A 27,471-nucleotide genomic window follows, 5' to 3' on the forward strand; every position below is an offset into this window, starting at 1 on the left:
TTTGTGCAGTGTGCCAGTGTTAAACACGAACGATACCTTGCAGTTCCAGCTCTTTATTACACAGATGGCTGCGTATACCACCCAGCAGCTAGCAGACATACATCTCATGTATGGGGAGGCACGTGGTAATAGCCTTGAGGCAAGGCGTCTTTATGGAGAACGCTTTCCACATAGACGTTTGCCGTCTCACGCCCTCTTTCAGGTAGTTTACAGTCGACTGCGTGAAACAGCGTCAGTGTTACCACCGCGGCAAGAAGTTGGAAGACCCCGAAGTGTACGCACACATCAGTTTGCAGAAGATGTGTTAACAGCGGTCGCAGAACATCCTGGCACCAGTACGCGCGTGCTCGCTCGGACACGAAACACGTCTCATGTTAATGTTTTGCGAGTGTTGTCAGAGGAAGGAATGCACTCTTTTAAACTGCAGAAAGTACAAGAACTGTTACCTCGTGACTATCACCCTCGTATGGAGTTTTGCCAATGGTTGTTGCATCAGTTGGACATAAACCCTCACTTCGGGGCAAAGGTATTGTGGACAGATGAAGCCATTTTCACCAGGATGGATGTCTTCAATAGTAGAAACAGTCATGTCTGGGACTTTAACAACCCACATGCACTTTTTGTGGCCCATCACCAGCACAGGTTTTCAGTGAATGTGTGGTGCGGGATAGTACATGATCATTTAATTGGACCATACATTCTTCCTGTTCGCCCGAATGGTCGCACGTATCATGCATTTCTTAGTGAGGTTCTGCCTGAACTGTTGGAGACTGTACCTTTGGCACTGCGGCAAGAAATATGGCACCAACACGATGGGGCACAAGCTCATTTCGATCGTAATGTACGACATTTACTGCATGACGTGTATCGTAATAGGTTCATTGGTAGGGATGAGCCAGAGCCTTGGCCACCGAGGTCGCCAGATCCCAACCCTCTCAATTTTTTCTTCTGGGGAGAAATGAAAACCCTCGTATACGACGCACCTGTCACATCAGCTGAGGACCTCGGTGCTTGCATCAACGTCGCCGCCGCGACGGTAGCAGATGCACCTGGCTTGTTTGCTCGTACTCAACAATCCTTGATTCGTCGCTGTCATCTCTGCGTAGAAGTGAACGGCAGACATTTTGAAAACCGTCTGTGATTATCACCCTAGGAAAATCCCAGTGAGAACACTCTTGGTATTGCTCCCCACCTCTTTGTGTGGTGAAAGTGACATCTTCAGTTGGTGTACAGTGACACGCACTGTCTGTGCGTAAGACATTGTAGCATTTGTTGTTTGTTGTGTGTGGGGGGAGGGGATATTACGTAGTTGTCGCGTGTAAAAATACACGTTGTCGCAATCATCTGATAATGTGTTTTTCTTTCCCTCCTCCTGGTGGAGTAATGTGTATCTCGTATGCCACATGACATGATCCGTTTATTCCTCGCGTGTAACTGAGGTATGCAACCGTGCTCAACTTTTCGGATTTTGTGTTCCGTGCTCATGTTTTGATGTTTGAGGTCGGGATGTGTTGTATTTAACGCATTTCTCATTGTCACGGTCCCTCTTGCTGCGTTACATACCCTTTCCATGCATTGTTCTTGCTGGAAATCCCCAATTCCTTTGAGGACTCCATTGCGCATGCATGCAGTGAACTTTTCATAGTGACTTTCGGACTGACCACATACGATTCCTTTATGATTCCCTTGGAACCGCCTCTCTATCTGTGATAGTATTCGTCCCAGTTAGGTGTGAAGTTCACTTTGTCACCTTTTGCGAGGCTCCTATCTCGGAAACGAAGCCTCAGTCGTAAAAATGAAACTCACACTTTTTGCTTGTTTTCGTGAGAGGAATCACCTCCCAAGCGTTGTAAACGACCTTTAGAAACACCCTGTATATATATATATATATAATGGATAAAAGCAAGGAGGGCCAAAAGGGCTAAGTAAAAATCAAATAAGGTAAAAGGACACACTCACCGGACAGTAGGAAAATTCAAAATTTTCGCTAATTTATAGCATCATCGGTGTGAGAAGAAACAGAAGACGGATTCCTTACCTTATTTGATTTATTTATATATATATATATATATATATATATATATATAATGGATAAAAGCAAGGAGGGCCAAAAGGGCTAAGTAAAAATCAAATAAGGTAAAAGGAAACACTCACCGGACAGTAGGAAAATTCAAAATTTTCGCTAATTTATAACATCATCGGTGTGAGAAGAACCAGAAGACGGAACCGGAAGTTGGGGTCCTGCAGAGTTGCCAGGTCCCCGTTGAAGAAGAAGCGGTGCGTAGAACGAAAAAAACACTGTTTCGTCACCAGGCTCGTCGTAAACTGTGAGTGTGTAGGATGAGTTGGGAGGGAGGGCGGGAGGGTGGGTGAGGGTTGGGCATTACTGGGTGGCCATGTTCAGGCCAGGTGGAGTGGTGGCACTCATGGCCGATATATAGGCCCTCTCCCATCTTTTGCGAACAGAGGTGTTGGCTGGTTGGGGTAGGAGGTGGATGATCGCTACCCGGAAGCAGTCGTTGAAACTGATGTTGTGGTGGTTGGTGTGGACGGCGACAGTGAAGTCCAGGTTGTGGGTGGAGGAGCGGTGGTTATTGATGCGGAGGTTGAGGGCCGTTGATGTTTCCCCCAGGTAAAAATCACCACAGATGTTGCAGGTGAGGATGTAGATAAGGTTTGAGGCATGGCAGGTCCCTTTGGGATGGAGGGTAAATTTGCCAGTGGCCGTGTATACCTGGAGGGTGTGAGAAGTGATGAGGATGGGACAGGTCTTGCACCTGGGTCGGTTGCATTTATGGGCAGGGGGGTGTTGGATGTGTGGTGAAGGAGTATTGTGGACGAGGATGTTTTGGAGGTTAGGGGGGCGTTTGAAAACCACCCTGGGTTTGTCGGGAAATATGTTTTTGGTTTCGGGATCACTGTGGAGGATTGGGAGAAGAGAGTGCAGTGTGTGCCTGATTTTGTTGAGGTGGGGATGATATTGGGTGATGAGTGCAGGTGGGTTGGTGGCAGCAGGTTTCTTGGTAGTGGTATGTGAGGCAGCTCGTGATATTTGCTTCGTGACCAGGATGGAGGGATATCCACGGTTAACCAGGGCCTGGTGTAGGCGGAGGTTATAATTCTGGCGGGAGGTGGGTGAAGTGTTCAGGCGCTGTCCCCTGAGGGCCAGAGAGAATGGAATTGCTTTTTTGGTGTGGAACGGGTGGGAGCTGGAGAAGTGTAGGTATTGAATGTGGTTGGTGGGTTTTATGTGGATGGAGGTAGTCAGGTGTCCTCCCTCGATGTGCACGTCCACATCCAGGAAGGTGATCTGGTTGGGGGAGTGTGTCCAGGTGAATTTTATGGAACGGAAGTGGTTAAGTTGGTCCAGGAAGGCTGACAAGGATGGTTCTCCATGTGTCCAGAGCATGAAGATGTCGTCGATGCCCTCCTCTGGCTCCGCTTCATCGCAAAAGATGGGAGAGGGCCTATATATCGGCCATGAGTGCAACCACTCCACCTGGCCTGAACAAGGCCACCCAGTAATGCCCAACCCTCACCCACCCTCCCGCCCTCCCTCCCAACTCATCCTACACACTCACAGTTTACGACGAGCCTGGTGACGAAACAGTGTTTTTTTCGTTCTACGCACCGCTTCTTCTTCAATGGGGACCTGGCAACTCTGCAGGACCCCAACTTCCGGTTCCGTCTTCTGTTTCTTCTCACACCGATGATGCTATAAATTAGCGAAAATTTTGAATTTTCCTACTGTTCGGTGAGTGTTTCCTTTTACCTTATTTGATTTTTATATATATATATATATATACAAATAATGAAGGAGACAGTAAACACTTACCACACGAATAGAAATAATTCAATATTTCGCGATCTGAGTCGCATTTTCAAGAAGGTAGATAAAAGATCGACGACACTGTGAGTAGAGGCACAGAATACTGACCGTAGCGTCTCTACGGTCAGTGTTGCCAGAAACAGTTGAAAGGAAACACGAAATACTTTAGCCAGTGTTTACTGTAAGGTGGGTGAGTAGTTTCGGGGAGGAGAGGAAAGAGTTACTGGTTGGCTAGGTTGAGTCCGGGGGGTATAGTGGCATGCATGCCTGCTATATAGGCCCTTTCCCATCGCCTGCGGAAAGATGTGTCAGAGCGGGGGGGTAAAAGGTGGATGATGGCAACACGGAAGCAGTTATTGAAGGTGGTGTTATGGCTGTTGGTGTGGATGGCAACTGTGAAATCGGAGTTTTGGGTGGAGGAACGGTGATTATTTATCCTTAGATTCAAGGGGGTGGAGGTTTCGCCTAGGTAGAAGTTGCCGCAGAGTTGACAGATGAGGGTGTAAATTAGATTGGATGAGTGGCAGGTGCCCTTAGGGTGAAGGGTGAACTCACCTGCCGCTGTAGGGATCAGGAGGGTGGGGGAGGTGATGAGTATGGGGCAGGTCTTGCATCTGGATTTGTTGCACCTGTGGGCTGGGGGAAGGGGTGCGGAAGGGGTGGGGGTGTTTCGGACCAAGATGTTTTGGAGGTTGGGGGGGCGACGGAAGACGACCCTAGGTTTTTCCCGAAAGATGTCTCTCGTCTCGGGATCACTGTGCAGGATGGGGAGGAGGGAGTGGAGGGTATGTCTGATTTTCGTAATGTGAGGGTGGTATTGGGTGATCAGAGTTGGAGGGTTGGTTTTGGGTTGTTTGGTGCGGTTGTGGGAGTTAGCTCTAGTGATTTGTTTGTTGATGAGGGTGGAGGGGTAGCCACGGTTGGTTAGGGCTTGGTACAGGCGTAGGTTGAAGTTTTGGCAGGATGAGAGGGATGAGTTGAGGTGCTGGCCTCTTAGGGCAAGGGAAAATGGGATGGCTTTTTTGGTGTGGTAGGGGTGTGAGCTGGAGTAGTGGAAATACTGGAGGTGGTTGGTTGGTTTGATATGTATGGATGTTTCCAAGTGGTCTCCCGCAATGTGGATGTCCACATCGAGGAAGGTCACTTGGTCTTTGGAGTGGAACCAGGTGAATTTGAGGGTGGTGAACTCATTTAGTCGGTTTAGGAATGTTGTGAGGGAGGGTTCGCCATGTGTCCAGAGGAGAAAAATGTCATCAATGAATCTTAGCCAGAGGAGTGGTTTCAGTTGCTGGGAGTCAAGGAATTCCTGTTCCAGCCTGCCCATGAACAGGTTGGCATAAGAGGGGGCCATGCGGGTACCCATAGCTGTGCCACGTATCTGCAGGTAATGTTGGTCACCGAAGCAGAAGTTGTTGCAGGTAAGTACAAGGTTGGCTAGTTGTATCAGGAAGTGAGTGCTGGGATTGTGGGGTTTGGGTCGGCTGTTAAGGAATGATTCCATGGCACGGAGGCCATGGGCATGGGGAATATTTGTGTAAAGGGATGTGACATCAACTGTTGTGAGGATGGTGTTGGGTGGTAGGGATGGTAAGTTTTGGATGATGTTGAGGAAGTGGTTGGTGTCACGGAGGTAGGAGGGCAGGGCTTGGACGAGGGGTTGGAGGTGAGAGTCTAGAAAGGCTGATATGCGTTCAGTGGGTGAATTGTAGCTGGACACAATGGGTCTCCCGGGGTTGTTAGGTTTGTGAATTTTCGGGAGGAGGTAGAAAGTGGGGGTGCGGGGGTTGTCAGGTATGAGTGAGGAGATGGTGGAATTGGATAGGCCTTCAGGGGGTCCTTGGGAGAGGACAAAATCCCGAATTTTGTCTAGGTGTGTGGTAGATGAATCAACCGTGGTGGGCTTGTAGGTCGATGAATCAGAGAGTTGATGGGAGGCTTCCGCCACGTAGTCAGAGGAGTTCATGACTACTGTGGTGGACCCTTTATCAGCAGGGAGGATTTTGATGTCTGGGTTGTTGCGGAGGGACCGGAGGGCTTGGTGCTGGGCTGGGGTTAGATTGTGGTGGGAAGAGGGGTTTTGGAGGTATGTACTGTCGGAAACATTGTTGACAACAGAGGTGATGTATCTTTCGAGGGGGTGGTTGTTGGGAAGGGAGGGGGGATCATGGGGGGAAGGGGGTCAGAATTGGAGGAGACTGGGATGTATGTCAGACGGATTAGCTTTGGAGGGGGGATTCTTGGCCCAAAAGTATGTCCACCTAAGTCTGCGGGCGAAAGTTTGTATGTCAAATAATAGCCGGAAATTGTTAGGGGTGGAGGCTGGGGAGAAGGTAAGACCTTTGGAAAGTACGTCAATTTCGGTGGTTGTGAGGTTGTGGTTGGAAAGGTTCAAGATGGAGGTGCAGTCAGTGGGTGGTTGGGGGTGAGGAATGTCAGTATGCTGGGGAGATCTTTTGTCCGAGGACTGGTGCTCTTCTGTGGTGTGGTGGGAGGGAGGGGCAGGGTTAGAGATGGTAGGTTGGGGTGGAGTGGGTAGTGGCAAGGGTGGGTCTGGAAGTAAGGGACATGTGGTTTTGTGTTGGTGTTGTGGGGGGAGGGGGAGGGGGAGGGTGCATCCTGCATTCAGGGCTTGTCTGCAGAGAATGGAAAGTTTTTGCAGGTGTTTTTGGTTCAGGTTGTTGTTGTTGCCTGGGGTCAGTAGGAGGATTTTGGTGAGGGACTGGATGGAAATCGAGAGTTCTCGAGTCCGGTGGAGCTGTGATTTGTACATGGTTAGGGTTAGTTCGGCAGCAAAATTTCTCGCTAGGGGGCGAATATTGGGTTGAATATCGGGGGGCATAGCTGAGAAAGGGAGTTTGGGTGTCAGGCTTTTGGGAGTAAGGCCTAATAAGAGGCATGAATGTAAGAAACGTGTGTGACAAACAGATTTGGTGAAGGAAATAATGAGTGACCGGAGTCGGGAGAGTTGGCGTGAGTTGTACACAAAAGGGTTCATATCCAAATAGGAAAAAAACACAGGAATAGGGTTAGAAATGGTGCCAGAAGGGCGGATAAATACAAATAATGAAGGAGACAGTAAACACTTACCACACGAATAGAAATAATTCAATATTTCGCGATCTGAGTCGCATTTTCAAGAAGGTAGATAAAAGATCGACGTCACTGTGAGTAGAGGCACAGAATACTGACCATAGCGTCTCTACGGTCAGTGTTGCCAGAAACAGTTGAAAGGAAACACGAAATACTTTAGCCAGTGTTTACTGTAAGGTGGGTGGGTAGTTTCGGGGAGGAGAGGAAAGAGTTACTGGTTGGCTAGGTTGAGTCCGGGGGGTATAGTGGCATGCATGCCTGCTATATAGGCCCTTTCCCATCGCCTGCGGAAAGATGTGTCAGAGCGGGGGGGTAAAAGGTGGATGATGGCAACACGGAAGCAGTTATTGAAGGTGGTGTTATGGCTGTTGGTGTGGATGGCAACTGTGAAATCGGAGTTTTGGGTGGAGGAACGCCGGACTCAACCTAGCCAACCAGTAACTCTTTCCTCTCCTCCCCGAAACTACCCACCCACCTTACAGTAAACACTGGCTAAAGTATTTCGTGTTTCCTTTCAACTGTTTCTGGCAACACTGACCTTAGAGACGCTACGGTCAGTATTCTGTGCCTCTACTCAAAGTGTCGTCGATCTTTTATCTACCTTCTTGAAAATGCGACTCAGATCGCGAAATATTGAATTATTTCTATTCGTGTGGTAAGTGTTTACTGTCTCCTTCATTATTTGTGTATATATATATATATATACCACACGAATAGAAATAATTCAATATATATATATATACACAAATAATGAAGGAGACAGTAAACACTTACCACACGAATAGAAATAATTCAATATATATATATATACACAAATAATGAAGGAGACAGTAAACACTTACCACACGAATAGAAATAATTCAATATTTCGCGATCTGAGTCGCATTTTCAAGAAGGTAGATATATATCCCCTCTCTCTCTCTCTCTCTCATATATATATATATGGGGGTAAAGGGTTCTGTCCCTCTCCCTCTCTGCACCTCTTTCATGTCATCTCTCTCTCCCGTGAGAGAGGAATACTCCCAGATACTTTCTCTTCTCTTCCCCTGGGAATGAGAGAGGAAGAGAGAGATTTTTTTTCTTCTTCTTTCTTTTTATCTCCTTTTTTGGAAGGGGGGTGGATAATCCCTCTCTTCCTTCAAATTATTTATTTTTATCACTTTTTGTCCATGTATTTCATATATAAGCATATCAGATTACATTAGGAAATTGTTCTTTGGGTATGGGCCCAAATTTCAGGACTTTGTAAACATTGTGCAAATTAGACCATAATTTTTTGACTGCGTAAAACCAGTTGTGGATATCTGTAAACAAGTTTTTCATGGAATGGAGGAGTATTTTTACTGTTAATAACTAGTGCATGATGAACCTGTTATTTAAGTTAAACACCTAAAATAAGCCTCAGCAAATACTAATTTTCTTCTTTAATCGTAAAATGTAAATTACAAAATACGAAATACAATATCCTTTCTCTATCCATGTTGGAACCACGCTGGAAATATGAGTCTATAGGTGGAAATTGGAAATTCAAATCTTACAATTCTGTAGACAATGGAAAGACCCTCGGAGTGGGAGAGTGTGCAGTCATATAGCATATACATATAGATCGTAATACACAATTTTATCTTTTTAAAATGTATATTGCATATTTTGCCAGTTTTTTAATGCATACACAGAGGTGCACACAGGCTTTTTCAAGGGGGGGGGGTCAAAACTGAGTTGTGTCCCCACAGTTAAGGTATGAATCATCAACAATTTTCATTTTCCAATGTTCTTAAGAAATCATGTCGAGGGCTTAGTGTGATGCACTTTGAAGCCAGAATTCCTTGGTTGGAATATAATTACGTCTAGGGCTTAGTGTGATGCTCTTTGAAGCCAGAATTCGTTGGTTGGAATATAATTACGTCTAGGGCTTAGTGTGATGCACTTTGAAGTCAGAATTCCTTGGTTGGAATATAATTACTGAGGTAAAACTACTATAACAACAACGTTTAAGGTGCAACACACTGTACTATACAGGAGCACGTAGAAAGGTTGAATTTGTTACTTTATGTATTTCACCATGATCATATTTCTTTCAAGAACTGCAAAATATTGTTGAATCAAGCACAGAAAACAATCTTTGTGCCAAATTGAATGTAGCATACTCTACAAAAAAACATTGTTTAGTAATCTGAAATACAAATACTGTTAATTACAGAAAATATTAACAAACATTCTTCTCTAGCACTGTCAAAGTCTCTATGAAAACAAAATACCGGAACCTTCTTTTCTTCATGCCAAATGTTTTCACTTTCTCTGCAGAAAATCAGCAAAACGTTAAGTTTGAAGCAATCAAAAAAATCACTTCGAAAGCAAAAATTGTAACCTTGTTTTTTCAATCCAAATATGTCTACCACTTTATTACAGAAATCAACAAATGCTGTCTGATTGCTGATAATGTCTCTGTGAACACTAAGCATACAGAGAGCATCCAAACGTTCCTCCGACGTCGTTGATCTCAACCAAGTTTTAACTCTCCTTAAGGTGCTGAATGAACGCTCAATGGTGCAAGTTGTCGCAGGCAGTGCTAATGCAATTTTCAGTGCCTTTGCTATCGAGGGGTAAAGGTTGTAGAGATGTTTCAAGCACTTCAATCAAATTTAAGCTTATTTCTTCTTGTGATCTGTTTTTTCCACATATGAAACCACGTTGTAGCTTCAGCTTTCAAGTTGTCCAAGGGGTCATTGTGCAAAAGGTTATGTCCATATACGTGTAATATATTTTCCACATGAGTCAAATAATCCACTTCCTTGAGTTCTCTCATGTTTTTTGGATGCAGTTGAAGTAGGGAGAAACAGTGTTTATTCTCTTTTGAAAACCTGGATTCCATGGAATTTATTAAGGAGTCTAAATATGGTACATAAAGTGAATGTATGAAATAATTTTCAATGGAGCTGCTGGACACATTAGGCACATAGACTTGCCTTGGCACAATTCGCTAGCCTACTAGCTGTTTTCAGAGCTTCTTCCATTATTCCTTGGAAGTGTTCATCTGCATGTTCACGATGGTCCTTAAACATTTCTGTTAAAAATTTGACATGCTTATGTACTGCCATCAAGTATTGATCAACACACTGAAGTATATTAGTTACAGGCTCGAGTACTGCTAAATACATTGCTATAATATTCAAGCACACAATAAAATTTGAAGCAGTGCTTGCATGGTATAACTGAAAAACACGTTGTTTGGTGCTGCTGTTGTTACCCTCAGTTGACAGAGAATATAGTGGTGCTTCAACAATTTGTTTGAAATTTTCTTTGAATTTTCGCAGAGCTGTATACTTGGCTGACCAACGTATTTCACATAGTAGAGGGATATTAGGAACATGCATTCTTCGATAAATACTTTCTCGAAAAAAGGTGATAATTTCTTTGATTGTACCCACTGTGTTTCTGATTTAGCTGATGTTATTCAAATCATGCAGTACTAAATTCAACTTGTGTGATGAGCAATAAAAAAAATGCCAGAACTCCTGAGATTTTACCTGCCATTGCAGCACACCCATCGTAACCTTGGCCAACTAACAGGGACAGATTTAGCCCGAATTGTCTTACAGATAGCAACACAGTGTCAGCAATAGTTCTGGCATCTTGATACTCCAGTGATACAAACCCCATAAATTCTTCTGGAATACAAAATCTACCAATATCATTTTTGCCAACAAATCTCGCTCCTAAAGACAATTGTTCAGTGCCTGATACATCTGCTGTTTCATCAGCAAGAATTGAGAAGCCATCAGAACTGTTCACTTGAGCAACAATACCTTCCCTAATATCAGCTCCACAAATGCTGATGATCTCGTTTTGTGTTCTATGAGAAATGTATTTTTCATTGTCACTTGCAGTCTTTAGTTGGTATCTTAAAATATTGTCACCTGCATCTACACGGAAGTCCAATAAAGCATTGAATACACCCCTAGAGTCTTCAGATTTTCCCCTAATTGGTAGATGGTGAGTTCCACAAAAAACTAAGCCAGACCCCGTGGCCGAGTGGTTAGCACATCGTGCTGCGACGTCAAGGGTCCTGGGTTCGAATCCCGCTCGAGCTTGGTTGTTTGTGAATGTCCATTCATCAATTTCATCACTCATCCCCATCTTCGCAAATTAGCCAAGAGGCACAAAACGCTAAGTAAAATAAACTTAATGAACCAACCACAAAAACTAAGCTCATAACAATAGGCAATAATTTTGACCAGTTTGCTTGAATAAGATATTGGGTGTGCCTTGTCTATCTGTTGTGCAACATCCAAATGCTGTCTGTCCATTACTGCCAGAAAGTTACCCGATTTCAGCACTGCTTCACAATGCCACTGAGATTTCAAATGATGTTTTACTTTATTATGAAAATCATTATATTTTGTGCAGGCGTGAATGATAAAACTCCCTTGGAGACCCCGCTGAATTGATGGTTTAAACAAAACACAGTAATGACACATTGGTCCTTTCATTGTTGAAGAGTAAGCTAGACAAGGAAAATCGCTCAACCACCGACATCTGAAAGTGCTTTTCCCTTGAGTAGCGTCAATTTTAAAATCATAAGATGGATCCGGTTCCCAAGATTCCTTTAGCAATTTACACTTCAGTTCATCAGGAATTGTCACATTTACAAAATTACCAATATCAAATTGATTGGAATTACTTACAGTACATTTACGCAAAACTCCCGATGCTTCTGCTTCCGGACACTGAACAAATGATGCAGCACAAGTGGAAGGAACATCATGCTCATCTGCTGGTTCTGTGGATGAGGATAATGTCAGTCTCCCCTCTCCCTCTATAGTTGGGTCAAATTTAGTTTTCTTGAAAAATCTTATGTCGATCGTTAAAGCAACAGCTACAAACTTCTTCACAACACAAAACAGGCTAAATGACACGTCTTTAAAAAGAAAGATAGAATGTTTAGTTTTAGCCTAGTCTAGCTTCTATTTCTGCTGCAGAGAAATAGTTATGACGTTCACGATGTTGCCCTGCTACTTGTGTTCTGATTATGTAACCTATTGTCCACACAGCGGTAGCTTTGTTTTGGCAACAATGACAACACCCTTTCCAGAGGGATCGGCTTCTTGCGGGGTACCTTGCGTAATACGAGCCATGCCCACGCATGCACAAAGCAAATCATGGAATAATCTTCGCCACTCAAATGGCAATATAAATGTTGGGATTTAATCATGCACACTGCCGAGCCCAAGTTACCTCATCAGAGAAATGGAAATTGAAAGTCTGCAATTGGTAAAATAGTAGCAGAGAAAGACAGTTAAAATATGAGTGTGTGCATTATAAATAGATATTTTAAAGAAAATAACACTCTTGTCTTAAAGAATTGAGATTTAACAATCAACATTTTCTTAAGGAATATTAAATGAACTTGGGCAAGACAGGAATTTGAATTTCCCCCTGCAGGTGTTCTTGTGCATACAGTATTATTTGCATGCATATTTTGTCCTTTTTAGTGCATACAAATCGTCCCTCTAGTTGTCACATATGTACAAATGAGACATGATCTTTTCAAACTTATTCCTCCTGATAGATTTGTGCACAAGAATATTCCAGACATCAGCTGCATTGTCCCAATATATACCTGGCATCTGTGGCATAGCAATGCATATCCACTGAGAAAAATAAATTATTATCACAGTTATTTTCTGTGAGACTGTTGAAAGCCTGTGTCATGTCCTGCGGTGATGGTCCTTCAGCTCCATTTTGGTCTTGTGGAATAGCTTTTTTTTAGTGGAGCAATGCAGTAACACCACCACCACTGCATAGTGATCCAGAATAATAATAATAAATTCTTTTGATTAAGGGGAAAATATGATCAGACCTCTATACAACTAAATCGATTATTTGTGCTTGTTGTCTTGCAAAATGGTCTTTTGTAAAAATGATATTTTCATGCTATATTTTGCATTTCTTTTTAAGACATTTCATAATTACTTTTTCACTATAATTGTATTAAGTAGACTCATAGCTTCCCACTAATGCATAGGAAAGGAGCCCACATGTGCATAGGATGAAAATAAATGTTTTTTTTTTAATTTGGACTTGAAAACTGCAAAAATAATACATCAGTAACAGCTTTCGCTACGATCCTCCAAGATGATTCCAAAAGCAAAGGATACTTTAAAGTATTGTTAATTTGGCACAAGAGGTAGTTTTGCTACAGTTTGCTATTTTTTAGAAGCTTATTTATGAACTTGTGCTCCTCTGTTAACACATTATGTTGCATCCTACATGGTAAGGATGTGCCGATATGAAATTTTGGCCGATACCGATACAGTACCGATATAAAATTTACCGATAACCGATATTCTACCGATCCGATATAAAATTAGAAATGGTCCTTGAAGACCCTGAAATTTTCATTGATCTCCGTAATAAATGTGTGTTTCGAGCTGAATGCAATGCAAAAGAAGTTGAATATTTAAACATTTACTTTTTCAGAAAGTAGGGCATGGAGATTATCCATAAAAATTACAACAAAATGGCAGAATTTTGGACTAAATTATAAGATATTTATCGATATATCGGATCGGTAAAATAATCGGTAAATTTACCGATACACCGATATGCCTATATCGGCCGATACCGATAGAGTACCGATTAATCGGTCCCATCCCTACTACATGGTATGGTACACATGTACCAATTGTGAACACTAGCGTGGAAGTGCACTGTGAAATGGAAGTTCCCTGAGCTGGGGAAAACATGTTTAAAGGAGAAGGAAAGGCATTGGAAGTAGTGAATGAATACCATTTAATGCCTTTAAAGGCATTATCCTTCAAGTCATTTGATAGGATGTCTGTTTTTCTGGCATCAAACGTCAATGCATTCTATCGATACTTTTCACTATTATTATTGTTAATGTAATGTAGTCTGTATCTGGGAATCTATTTCAGTGTTTCGCTTAGTATTAGTGTGCATCCAAGTGCTTATTGAAATGGGTCATGAACTATACTTCTTGTATAAAAATGTAAGTAATCTACATTGCTTCAGTTCTGCAGACCCAAAGTGTTCATTTTTACTTAAAATTGCTAACCTTACACGTGTAAGATTTAGTGTTAAATGCCAAGCTCCAGATTTTTGCCAATATTTTTGCATTCTGGTTCACTGTTCACTGATCCAAGCCAACTGTCCTGCCTTCTGTATAAACTGAACATTTCCCTGTGCCTCTCGGGCCAGACAGTATTACCACATCCAGTGATATTATGTCATTCTCATTACTTCTGAGACAGACAATGTTGAGAGAATGTCTTCTTGAATCCAATTATTTTGTATTTTAACTGCCATAAACCTCTGATTGTATTATTGTATTACAGTATGATTTTCTGGAATTTACGTGCATTTTGGGGTCTGCAAGAGAAAAAGTTGCAAAGTGAAGAAGCAATTCACTTTCACTTCTGGATTCGGTTCTTCTGATTCCACCCCCAGAAAAGATTCAGTATAGAAACTTGTTTCTTCTGTTCTTATGATTCTCAGTCTTGTGCAAAATTATGGTTCCTTCAAATTTCTGTAATAAATTTACACTTTTATAATACTAGGTATTAGAAAGAATATCAAAGTAAAGCTTGCAGTCCAGATATCTGATTGATAACTAAAGTACATTGACAATACGATCATAATTATTGGAAAGGTTGGTGAGATGAGGTTATCGTCTATTATTTTATAGATCTTAGTCTTGTTGGCATTTCCTATAGAATTCCTATATGCAACAAAAATTTCTCCAGATGCTGTGTACTTATAAATGTAAGCAAAGGAGCAGCATTTTCTACGACACTATAAATCTGCCAGAAAATGAAAAATTGTGCATGGTTTATGAACTTTTTCTGTTGTTTTTATATTGTGGAGATCTGTTATGGTGAAATAATGTATTTACCTCTGTTACCTTAGCCTGAAGTCTAGATGCACGTGATTGTAGCACCCAATACATTTCATGCTGATCATAATGTTACATTTTAATCTTCGAATTTTCATGTGTTCTTGTGTGTGTAAAATGAAATTTGCTAAAAAGAAGTTGTGAAATTGAATATTCATAATAATTAACGGATTATATATTTAATTGAAAGACACAAGGTTAAAAAGCAAAAGTCATGATGATAAATATGTTTGAAAAAATTTCATTTTTGATCTGGAAAACCTGAAAATGTCAGGGAATTTCGTAATCAAAAAATCGTAGCAACCCTGTAGTTGTGTAGAAATGTATTTTGCTATAAATTTTATATCAGTTGACAATTCATGAAAATGGCAATTTGTGTATTTCTGAAATTGACTTTTGTTTTTGTAGGAGTATGACAATGATGCAGAATCCTTGGTTTCTCAACTATTTGTCAACTGTGAAGATGAGGATATAGATGTTGGTAAGTGAATTTTGTTTGACCTAATTATGAAACAGGATTTTCTCTAGGATTTCTTTAACCTGAAGAACTTATCAAGAGACTGATATGTATATATATATTATATGGAAAATTTATTGTTCATGTTTTCATTTGTTGTTTTTAACTATGATGTGGTGTGAAAGGAGATTTTGAATGCCTTGGATATACTTAAGTATATCATGTTTGCTGTTGTCTAGGTTGTTCACCATTATCGTAGTCGAATTTATGAGATTCAAAGATAAAATTTATCGTAGTAATTATATTATACAGAAGCGGAAGTAAGCTCGTGTGGACTGAACATTCAGTCCAAGCTTGGATCCAACTACTGAAATGTATTCTCAAAGGGACACTTTGTAACTATTGACTATCATCAAGGTTTTATTTAAACTTGAGGAATGATTTAGTCTTTTCTTTTTTTTTTCTCAGCCCTTAAGCTCGCCCATGTGGATATGTACACTCGGAGATTACGAGAAAGAGCTCGGAGAAAGCGTGTGTCAAGGGATTTCCAGTTGGTGTCTCAGTTTTTTGCAGGTAGTAGGAAAGACAGGCCCACCTCTAGGAAGAAGGTCTCCAAAGAAGAGAAGTAAGTCTTGAAGCGTTACATGTGAGAGTTCATTGAAGCATGAAACCTTAAGTGAGTTTATGGGGTCTTGGGGAACGTGGTGGAATTTTATTAAAGTGGTTGAGATACAGTTTGGGATAAGGCATATATTTATTTTATTTCTGTCAAAATGTGCTCTATTTTTTAAAAAAATGTGTTGTCAAGTTCTAGATTATGTATTTCTCTTCAAGTTGCAGTTCTAAATTGATTTTTAAACCAATTATTAAGCTAGATAAGAATTTATAAAGATATCCCTAATGATATGCTTTGATTCATATATTTCTTATGGAGAATTTAAACACTTGCTGTTCAATTTTCATTCTTCCCGTTCCTGTACTTTGTGCAGTTACATTAAGTACATATTCTTACTTAAGTAATTAATAGTTGCACAAGTAAAGAAAGCTGTCCCTGGCACATTGCAACATACCTTGGAGGTGGGGATCCTCACATCTTAGCTATTGGTGGAGGTGATCACCACCATGCTTCATCTGCCTTTAATCCCACCCACCCACTCAATGATTATTTGGTGTTTCTTGAGTACACCACAGTGGAACCTCAATTGTACTTTCTCAGTGGACTGAGATTTTTAACATACTTCCTTGAATATGTAGCATGGAAATACATAAAATCCATGAATGTAAAATTGGGTTTCACGGCTGTCTTATGACTGAACTGAAAGCCATACTTCCCCTCCCATAGCCCTAAAAACTTGAAGGGATGGCCAGCTGGACAGCATAGATTAAATGGTTTAGTGATTTACAAAGTGTGTTTTGTACACTTTGTATTATATCTAGTTTGTTCTTAGAATTCTATACAGGATGATTTTTCTTGAATGCACGTATTGCTAGCATTATGGAATTATTTCTCTTGTAGCACAGTTATGACTGTAACATAAATCAAACTAAGAATATATGACAAATGAATGGTGTGTGTGTTCTCCCGAAGTGGCACATCAAACATTGTGTTTTGTGCTTTTAAGAACCGTAAACTACAAAGAGATAATTCTATACAGGCTTGTCCGGAAGTGTAGAAACGCCTGTTTAAAACAAATACAGATGGAGAAACATGAAGTAAACATATACTTTTCAGAGTATGTTACTGTTACATCATGACAACAAAGCCACAGAATATATAAACTGTAAGTTCAAATCTGGGCTAGACCAGTTAGCCATCTTCATACTCTTAACAGTTACCAATATGGTAGCCATCTTGCAGCGAGCTTCTTTGTTTTTAAATGGAATACATCAAAATGGGCTAGAATTTCACAAGAGACAAATGAGAATGGGCTTAATTTCAACATAACTTTAACCCGAATGCTGTTTGAACCACACATGTTTTTCTTGGCTTGATCTAAGATTATGTGAACTGTACCCATTTCTCAAATTCCTTAATCAGTTGGTAATCAGTCTTAAGTGATATTTGAGGAAATCTTTGTAATAACACGACGTGGTCAGAAGAATCTCCCATCAGTTTTTTTTGGGTTAACGTCATTGTCAATCAACATAATGAAAAACCATTGTGGTTTAAGCATCATAATGGCTACATTTCTACATTTACATTGAAGTTGAGAACACCATGTTGTTTACCCACAGAAATGTAAGCAACGTTGACATACTACATGACAATTGTTCCATTATTTCACTTCAAGATGTCTATCATGTTAATAACATATCTCAAAGATGTCCCCATCCATGTTTGTTTTAAATTGATGTTTCAACACTTATGGACCATCCTGTATTATATATTTTTACTAATGCTGTGTAAATAAAACAAGCAAAAATAATTTAAAAAAATAACATTTCAGCTTTACAGTACTTGTTTGTTACTTAGAAAAGCTTTTTAGAACAGCTGTTTAACTGATCAATTTAAATGAAACTGCTAGTATTTCACAATGTATCAGTTTTTTTTTATTGTCTCTTATCATCCTTTTTCCTCCTTTAAAACTTTGTGCATATTTTTTTCCTATTGAAAGAGAAGTGGTAGTGATACAGTGGAACATCTATTTTATTTTTTTGAAAGCACTAACACTTTAAGTGTGGGAATGTGTAAAATTGGGAAAATTTTATATTCTCTTCCTTCATTGGAGTCACAAAAACTGTATGTATAATGTTTAAAAATCGAGGTTCCACTGTATTAACAAGTAATGTGCACAACCAAGAAGAATCTAAATTTAATTTTAGAACTAAAACTATATATTTTATTATTATTTGAATCATATTTACAGAGAGCTTCAGGATAAGTTTAGAGTGTTCACCCAGTTCCATACTGCTCAAGAACATGAACAGTTCCTTCAGAATCTACTTACGGAAAGGGAGCTTAAAATTCGTGTTCGGGAACTTATCAGGTACAGGAAGAATGGACTCACAAGACATGAGGAGTGTGCACAGTACGAACAGGAGCGTTTGCAGCGAGAACAGTGGAAAGAAAAAAGATCTGTAAGTGCATATTCCTCTACTATTGCATGGTTTATTTATTATTTTGGGGATGATTTGAAGAGAGATTTTTTTTTTAAAAGAAAAGGGTAAATTCAGTATAAGCTGTAATTTTATTTTTTGAAACTTAGCATCTGGTGTGAGTAAATTGAGATGTAATGATAGTTACATAGAAGGGATTCCATTCATAACTTTGTTATTTCTAGAGATGGATCAATATGAATTGTTGTGTCAATCCTTATTAAGTGTGGGTATAAAACTTTTTCTTTGTCAATATCGATAAAATACTTTCTATTATTATACAGTCAACTCTCGATTCAACGACCTTTCACAGTTCCCGGGAAAAGGGTTGTTATTTCGAAGGGGTCGTTATTGGAATTTGCCCCAATTTTCTGCTTAAACGGAGCTCAAACGGACACAAAGATGCATAGGAGATGGTAACACCATTTATCCTGGTAGTTATACAACCTGTGAGAAGGAAAATAGAACATGAAAACGTTTTCACAAAAAATAATGTTACTTTATTTCAATTGTGCACAGTCGTTGCTTTTTCAGGAAATTCTTACAATTATAGTTTACGAGAAACCCGTTTGCACCGAGACCTATGGAAAGGAAAACAATCTCTCGCTTATTGCTAGAGAAACTCGAATAATCTTGACACCAGTTACACTGGCGCTAGCAAAAGTCGGGAGACAATCGGGCAGAATGAATGTTGGATTATACGGGTCTACTGGAGCATTGTCTGTTACAAGATTAACTGGTAAGATTAGATCTCTTGGGAGAAACAACACAACCTTTCTAGGCACCAGACAAAAAAAAAAAAAGGTGGGGCTGTAATTTTTGTTCTGGTTCGGCTATGTAAAATACATCGCAAAAAAAAAACATGTTTTCTTTGCTTCAACCAACTTCATTCACCCTCCCCCCTTCCCCATTCAAGGGAGCAGTCCAAACTCCTTCCTTGACTTGCATTGTAATCCAGTGTGAAAAAGGAAACGCTCAACTTGCGATCTGTCTTCACCCAATGTGTATTCTAGGACACGTCATTAAACAGCGTCCCAGTCGAAAGTAATTTAGGTTTGGAATTGAATTTCACTTTAAACTGTATATTTAGTCCCGATTAGCCCATCAGCATAAAATGAACTGAAAACAAGCTTTATGAAACTGCGCACTTTTACATATCAAAATGGTAGATCGTTATTCTCACGTTAATCGATGATTTAATGTTGGATTTAGGAGTATTCTCGATGTCAAACACCCACTCCTCCAAAAGTTTTCCCCTTGAATAATGTCTTTTTAATCATCTCAGCGAACATTCCTACATTGAGCACTTTTTTTTTTCTTCACATGAATGGTTCTGAAGAAAAGCGGATGCGAATTAAATTTACAGTTTTGCTTATCAGAAGGTGCAGAACATGAAGTTATTTTAACTGTTGTTTTCCTTTCTGGAGATCGAATTTTGTTATCGTCAAATGAAAACAGCTTTGGGAGATTCAAAACAATAACTTTTTCCTTCGCGCTGGATGAGTCATTGCTACAGCAAGAGCTTTGCAGACGCTAGACAAAACACTGGCGCCAGCTACATCGTAAAAACAAGGAGACCGGCTGGAAGTTCAAGCAACAGGTGGCGGAAGAGAAAAATCCCAGCATTTTAAAGATAAAGCAACTGTCGAAGACTGAACATTTAACAGCAGTGTAAAGAAGAAAGAAATGTCCCTTGCTTTACGTTTTACCATGCAACAGACAATAATACGGGTAAAATTTCCTATGCAGACAACAGCATAAAAAAAGACCTGAATTCTGCAATTATCAACATTGCCGTGCACACCAGTGGCGGAGAATAAGCTGGGAAAAGGGGGAGGGTTAATTTTTTTATTCCGTTTTTGTTCGTTTTCAAGAATATATCCAGAACTGGTTGCCCCATTTTAGACGTCAAAGGAAGAGGGGTGGGTCCACTTCCACCCTCGCCTGTAATCAGCCCGTGTGCGCACACGAGCAAGAAAATCGCCCCTCCCCCCCCTTTGCTGACAGGAAAAAAGGGAGAAGTCAGTCAGCCAACGGAACACTTTTTTGGCAGATATTACGACACAATTAGGAAAACGTATGAAGTGGGAAACGGGAGTTATGATGAACGTAAGATCGAAGTAAACTTTTGTGGAAACCTGGATGACAACGCATTAAGCGGGTTGACGATCTTTAGTTCGCCTATGTGGCTTTGATTATCTCTTAACAGTTTCGCGTTTTTATGAAGTGTCGCAGGGAACAAAGAACACGTTTTGAATGAAAGCGGTTACTGGAAGTTGTCGGCTACAAGGCAGAGAGTTGCTCACTCACGGGAAATCTAGGTCAGAGCTGGACAGATGGGCCAGACTTCCAGGCACCGCGCATCTGTGTTTTGGAACATTCCTGCGATCTTATCTCTCAAGGACCAAGGTGGTGTATTTGTCGAAAGAGCTTGACCCTCCATACACATTGGCAAAGACTGCAAGTACAGCAGTCATATCGGGCTGCTCCCCCCCCCCTCCTCACCTGCGAGTTTTCAGCCACATAGGCCAACTAAATATCGTCAACCCGCTTAATGCGTTCTCATCTAGGTTTCCCGCAAAAGTTGGCGTCGATCTTACGTATGTTGCAACTCCAGTTTCCCGCTTCATACTTTTCCCAACTGTGCCGGTCATAAAATTTGCCAAAACAGTGTTCTGTTGGCTGAGTGACTTCTCCCCTTTTTCTGTCAGCAAACAGGGGCGGGGGGTCCTTTATTAATTGTTTCGGCCACAATTTTCTTGCTCGTGTGGCGTCTAAAAATAATGCAACCAGTTCTGAATACCTTCAAAAATAACAAAAAATGCAGGATAAGTGACCCCCTTCCTTCTCCTGCAACAGCTCATTGTCTGCCACTGGTGTGCATGGTAATGTGATAATTGCAGAATTCAGGTCCATCTTTCTTGTTTGAATGCAGCTGTCTGGATAATAAATATTGCCTGTATTATTGTCTGTTGCATGGTGAAACCTAATGCAAGGATCATTTTTTTTTCACGCTGCTGATAAAAGTTCGGGGTCTTCGACAACTGCATTATCTTTAAAATGCTGACGATTTCACTTCTGCCACCTGCTGCTCTAACTTCCAGCTGGTCTCACTGTGTTTACATTGCAGCTGACGCCAGTGTTTAGTCTAGCATCTGGAAAGCTGCTGCTCTTGCCCATAACGGCAATGACTCATCCAGTGCTGGAATAAGCCTCATTGTTTTGAATCTCGCAAAGCTGTTTTCATTTGACGATAACGAAATTCCATCTTTTGGCGGCGGAGCGAGTGTTTGACCTTCAGAATACTCCTGATTCCTACAATAAATTGTCGATTAATCTGAAAATACACAAGTTTCGTAAAGCTTGTTTTGAGTTCATTTTATGCTGATGAGCTAAGCGGGACTAAATATACAGTTTAAAGTGGGATCCAAACCAGAGTGATTATTGAGTACGGCACTGTTTAATGTGTGCTAGGATACACATTTGGTGCAAACAGATCGCAAGTTTTGTGTTTACTTTTTCAGAATGGATTACAATGCAAGTTGAGGAAGAGTTCGGACTGATCCCTGCATAGGGGGGGAGGGGGCTAATATGAAGTTAACTGAAGCAAAGAAAACATGACTTTTTTTAGGATGTGTTTTAGACAGCTGAACCAGAACAAAATTTACAGCCCAGAAATTATTATTATTATTATTATTTTTGCCAGGGAAAGGTTGTGTTCTCTCCCAAGAGAATCTTCTCTTACCAGTTAATCCTGTAACAGACAATGTTCTACTGAACACCCATAAAATCTAATATTCATTCTGTCCGATTATCTCCTGCCTCTTGCTCGCGTCAGTGTGACTACTGTCAAGATTCTTCAGAGTTTCATTTCTTGCAATAAACGAGTATTGTTTTCCTTTCCGTAGGTCTCCGTGCAAACGGGTTTCTTATGAACTAAAATGGTAAGAATTTCATGGAAGAGCAACAACTTTGCACAATTAAAAGAAAGTACCGTTTTTTAAAAGACTTTTTGTATAACAATGCAGGATAAATGTCCTTGAGCCGTCCTTGTAAGCTCCGTGTTCTCATTTTGTGTAACATTTTTTACACTTTCTTTAAAACGTACAATATTATTATATAGTACATAAAAAGCTTATTTTCCTGGCTACCACCAAGTATAAAACATCCGTTGTGGGGGTAATTTATACTCAACTTTATTTATACCTGAAAAACGGATGCCATCTTGAAAAGTTTGGATAACTCAAAGTCGTTTAATTCGAAGTTGACATTTTTTGGTCCCTTGAACTTCGTATTAACGAGGTTTTCCTGTATCTATTTAGAATTCCTAGACAATTCAGGTGAATCATCTTTTCACTGTTTTCTACATACCGTGAGTCTCACGATCAAGTTAGCGAGCGAGCTGGCTGGGTGGTGGGAGTGCATGTGCTGACATTTAGACCCACAGCTTTATGCTGACTTTGACACTGGATGTGTCTGTGCTTCAGTATCCAGATAGCTGGTGTCCAGTTTGTATGTGTTTGTGAAGTGTTAAGGTCCCTTCTGCCTTTCTACGTTCATTTTCGAGCAAGTTATTCGAAATTTTTGCTGCATGCCCAGTGGTGGACAGTGGACACGGCGCCCAGGTCCGAGCATTTTCGAGCCTTTTTCGTTTATTTTTCCTTAAAAATGTTTGTCTCTCTTCAATCACACTATTTGTCTTTAACTTTCCTTTTTCACCAACAATTGGACCTTTCTGCCATTGTTGAACTTGCTTTGACTAGGAATTAGAGCTTTTCTTATGTTTTAGTTTTCATTAAAAATCTTGCCCGTTAAGCAATGTTTTTTCTCACATTTAGATCACATGTTTCCTGCCAAAACGTAACTGAAATCAATGACTTCAGCTTGAAATAGACTATCTTCTTGGAAACCTTGCCCTTCTGGATGAAGTTTGCATGTGCTATTTATCTGTATGCATGGAGTGCCTGTTTTGTGACTCGAACCCGCGGCCTATCGATTTCCCAACCTGACATGCTTGTTGCCGCGTTTGTCTTTTCTCAGCATTTATGCACGTTCAACCCTTCTGCACCCCTGCAACTTGCAGTTGCGATCGTGGTTTGACCCTGCTGTCATCAGGATGCTTACTGTCAGGCTATCCTGGCATGAAAAGGAAACCAACTCGGTGGCTCAGAGGTTAACATTTCAAGTGGCGAAAATCCATTATTTTCAAAGCACTGCACATGCTCGCTGAGTTCTCAGCTGTATGTGCCTTTTCGTGTATAGTAGGGATGGGACCGATTAATCGGTACTCTATTGGTATCGGTTTATCGGTAAAATTACCGATTATTTTACCAATCTGATATATCGATAAATATCTTATAATTTAGTGCAAAATTCTACCATTTCGTTGTATCTTATAATTTAGTGCAAAATTCTACCATTTCGTTGTAATTTTTATGGTCAATCTCGATGCCCTACTTTCTAGAAAAGTAATTGTCTAAATATTCAACTTCTTTTGCAATGCAGTCACCTCGAAACACACATTTGTTAAGGAGATCAAGGAACATTTCATGTTCTTCAAGTACCATATCTAATTTTATATCGGATCGGTAGAATATCGGTATCGGTAAATATTATATTGGTACTTTATCGGTATCGGCCAAAATTTCATATCGGCCCATCCCTAGACTGTGTAGTTTCACACTGAACATGACTTGGCTGCAACAGTCGCACACTCACTCACTCACTCACTCACTCACTCACTCACTCTCTCTCTCTCTCTCTCTCTCTCTCTCTCTCTCTCTCTCTCTCTATCTCTATCTCTCTATCTCTATCTCTCTATCTCTCTCTCTCTCTCTCTCTCTCTCTCTGCGTGCGTGCGTGCGTGTTTTTTTTTTTGTTGTTTTTTTATAGATCTTTTTTAAGCATTGTCTCTGTGTGAAACAGGAACATGTGGGAATTCTGCTTCAAAACTCCTAACTTTCTTCCCTACAAGAATTCATAATGGCGTAAGAGTCGTACGTAAACATTGGGGAAAAATCCAGAAAAGCACCAGTAATATGTACATTAAAACAAAACAATGTAAAACACTTGTTAACACCTTAACACTTCACAAATATGTGTAAACTGGACACCAACTATCGGGATACTGAAGTACTGATGCGTCCAGTGCCAAAGTCAGTGTAATGCTGTGGTTCTAAATGCCAGCAGACACGCTCCCACTGCCTGGCAAGCTGGCTGCCTCTCCGCAGCCAAGTTGACCGTGAAACTCACTGTATATAGGTTTTCATCATAATAAAATTATGACAAATATCTATCTGTGTAGAAAGTAAAGGAATCAATAGAAAGCTGATTTTAAATGCTCTTGAAGCAATTCTAAACATATGTAATTTTTTTGAATATTATGGTGGTTATTTCGAAAGGCGAGGAATTTTTTTAAATGACTTTGCTGGTGCATTCTAAAGGTCCAGTGCAGCCTTAATTTAGTTGATTTTGACGCATTCATGCCATTTTTATTACTGCAGATATTTTGTGCATAGTATGAGCTCTCTTGTAGGGATAGCAGTTTTATTTCCATCAGGTCATATATTTCCATAAATGATCTTTTATACATCACAAATGATTGTCCATTCACATAATAAGCTATTATGATGGATCAGAAAATGAGCAGGTTATGTCAGTTGAAATGAATGTTTCGAACAACTTGTCTGGCGTGTAGAATGTGAATAGGTAGGGTATATTTCATACACATTAGAGCTGATATTGATACTGATGTACCAGAATTAGAAAATATCAGTTCAAAATTAATCACCATCCATCTTGTAAGGTTTGCAAAATTTGAGACACTGTATTTTTCTGAGTAAATATTCTGGGAATTGTGTGATTTTTATTAATTTTGCACCAGTATTATGTGAAAAAACTAATTTTGTAATTCAATGACCGCTATTTTTAATATTCTGATGTAATTTGTTGAATATCTAGTAGATGTGATATAAGTGCAATGGAATGTTAAATATTAATAGTAATCAATATTCTGAACCACTTTTAATTGTTACATTATTCCAATATTTGTGGGAATCAGTAAGAGTGCAAACTGATGTAGGCACAGCTGTGGCAAAAATACTTTAAAATTATCATTCACTTTTTTTTTCAGCAGTGTTCATTGATAATGAATAATTTGAATTTTACACATAACTAATATTACGGAAAAGCATCACAAAGTGGTGTGGAAACTTAAAAAAAAATAGTGGGAACATTTTTTTTTTTTTTTTTTACCTTTATGAATAAACATAAATGTCCAGTCTATGTGCAGCTATTATATAAAGGTTCAGATTGTATCAGTTTACCTTTTACCTAGGGTAGCAGTGGGTCCTTCCCCTCCACTTCTTCAATGACATCAAAAAGAGAGTAAGTATTTTTTCAAAAATCATTTTTTAAATAGCTTTAGAGAATGCTTTTGATTTTTCCATAGAAGTAAGTTCATTGCATGCTGTTGCTATATAGTGGAACTTGAATTCTACATTTTTTCAAGGGACCAAGATGAATGACCTTTTGCAGGAAAATATATAATGCTAGTAAACGTAAAATTGGTGTTCGATTGTATATTCTAGGAAAGAAACTTTGATTTTGGTTGTTCAACCAAAGGAAATTGGCGCATGGTGTAGAGTAGAATGTATTTTTGATGGTTTTAACTACCAGTAACAACAACTAGTACATATAAATTTCAAATTATTCTCAATAAGCAAACATTATTTTACACACTCTTCATAATTTTACGGTAATGGCAGTTACAAGCTTTACATCTTGCACACTTATTGTTTTTCTTTAAGTTGATTTTATTTTAACCTTTAGACAGCCGAGTGGGTTTTCTGAAAGTAACCCCTGTTTCGCCGAGGCCTTTGCCTGCGAATTTTAAATTTCTACTTATTTCAGATAAAACGTTATAACTCTTAGACTATTGGACCAATCTACTTCGGGTAACTTTTGTTTGGAAGTTAGAAGCATAGCACATGCAACCATGCCCAATTCGGTATACCGAAGGTGGTAAGGAAGGTTTTGGGAGTCTCGTGCCTTCAAATTTTCATGAAAAAGATATAAAAATCTGTACTTGGGTCCCCTCTGTTTCCACTGTTATGGGAAAAGGACGTAAACTTTGGCCTTGTTTTCATAGAATGGACTTCTGGCAACAAAATGAAACTTGTTTCATGCTCCTGGCTGTCATACAAGGTGAAATATGAGGCAATATGTGGAACTCTTGTTTTTTTACAACAAAAAAAGCCTAATTTGCATAGTGTGCATGCAATTATTATAACTCATAGACTATTCGACCTATCTGCTTCAGGTAACTTTTATTTGGAAGCTAAAACATCAGGGCATGCAAGCCATGCTAATTGAGAATGACGGGGGTGGGGGTCACTTGTCAATAACATCAGTGAAAAAAGCTAAGGAAATAATTAACTATATTAAGGTGAAGAGTGTCAGTTTCGCACCAATTGTGTATTTATTTCAATATCCGAATGGACAATGTTACGAAAAAGAAAAACTGCTTGGAAGAGAGTGAATTTCTCCCCATGTTGTAAGTGGAAGTGTTTTTTTATTTGAAAATATGATGAATAGAAATTTTCAGAATCCTACGACCATCCTGACAGTGTTGTTGCCAAATCTGATGTACATAAAAGAACTAAATTTCACCTTAAATGGATCTAAAGTTGACTTTCAAGGATCTAGATTTACGAAGGCTAGATGAAGTACCTCCTAGGGCAATTTTAGTTGGGGGGGCACTGTTATCACCATTAACTTTAAATTGATGACATTTTAATCTTAAGTTTTCACCATCTAGATCTGACAACATCACCCATGTCAATAATGGAGGACTAAAAGTGGTAAACGTTGTAAGTGTCAAAAGTGAAATAGTTGGGAAATTGCATCGTTCAGCACATCAGCCCGTACGAACGTTCACACTAGTACCTTTTTACACGCCCTTTGAACTAGTTAAGAGGGCTACCAGCCACTTTTCACGTTTACCACATTATCAAGCATGGCACATTTCACAGTTTAACGTGAAAAACTGTATTTGAATTCTTGTGGCACTTAACCAATTTTAGTCTT

At 39.9% G+C, this 27,471-nt stretch overlaps 1 protein-coding gene across 5 annotated transcripts in view; it reads left to right on the forward strand.

The window, feature by feature from the left end:
• Ada2b (Transcriptional adapter 2B) overlaps positions 1–27,471 on the forward strand; it is a 62,449-nt gene that overhangs the window by 18,279 nt on the left and 16,699 nt on the right. For all 5 annotated transcript variants that reach the window (XM_083118903.1, XM_083118901.1, XM_083118902.1 and 2 more), the window contains 4 exons: positions 15,240–15,312; positions 15,757–15,913; positions 18,156–18,366; positions 25,721–25,770. In XM_083118903.1, coding sequence (XP_082975029.1) covers positions 15,240–15,312; positions 15,757–15,913; positions 18,156–18,366; positions 25,721–25,770 — 491 coding nt within the window. The remainder of the gene's footprint in view (positions 1–15,239; positions 15,313–15,756; positions 15,914–18,155; positions 18,367–25,720; positions 25,771–27,471) is intronic.

This window comes from Lepisma saccharinum, chromosome 3, assembly GCF_977018435.1.
Source record: "Lepisma saccharinum chromosome 3, izLepSacc3.1, whole genome shotgun sequence".
In the NCBI taxonomy this organism is placed as follows: Eukaryota; Metazoa; Arthropoda; class Insecta; order Zygentoma; family Lepismatidae; genus Lepisma; species Lepisma saccharinum.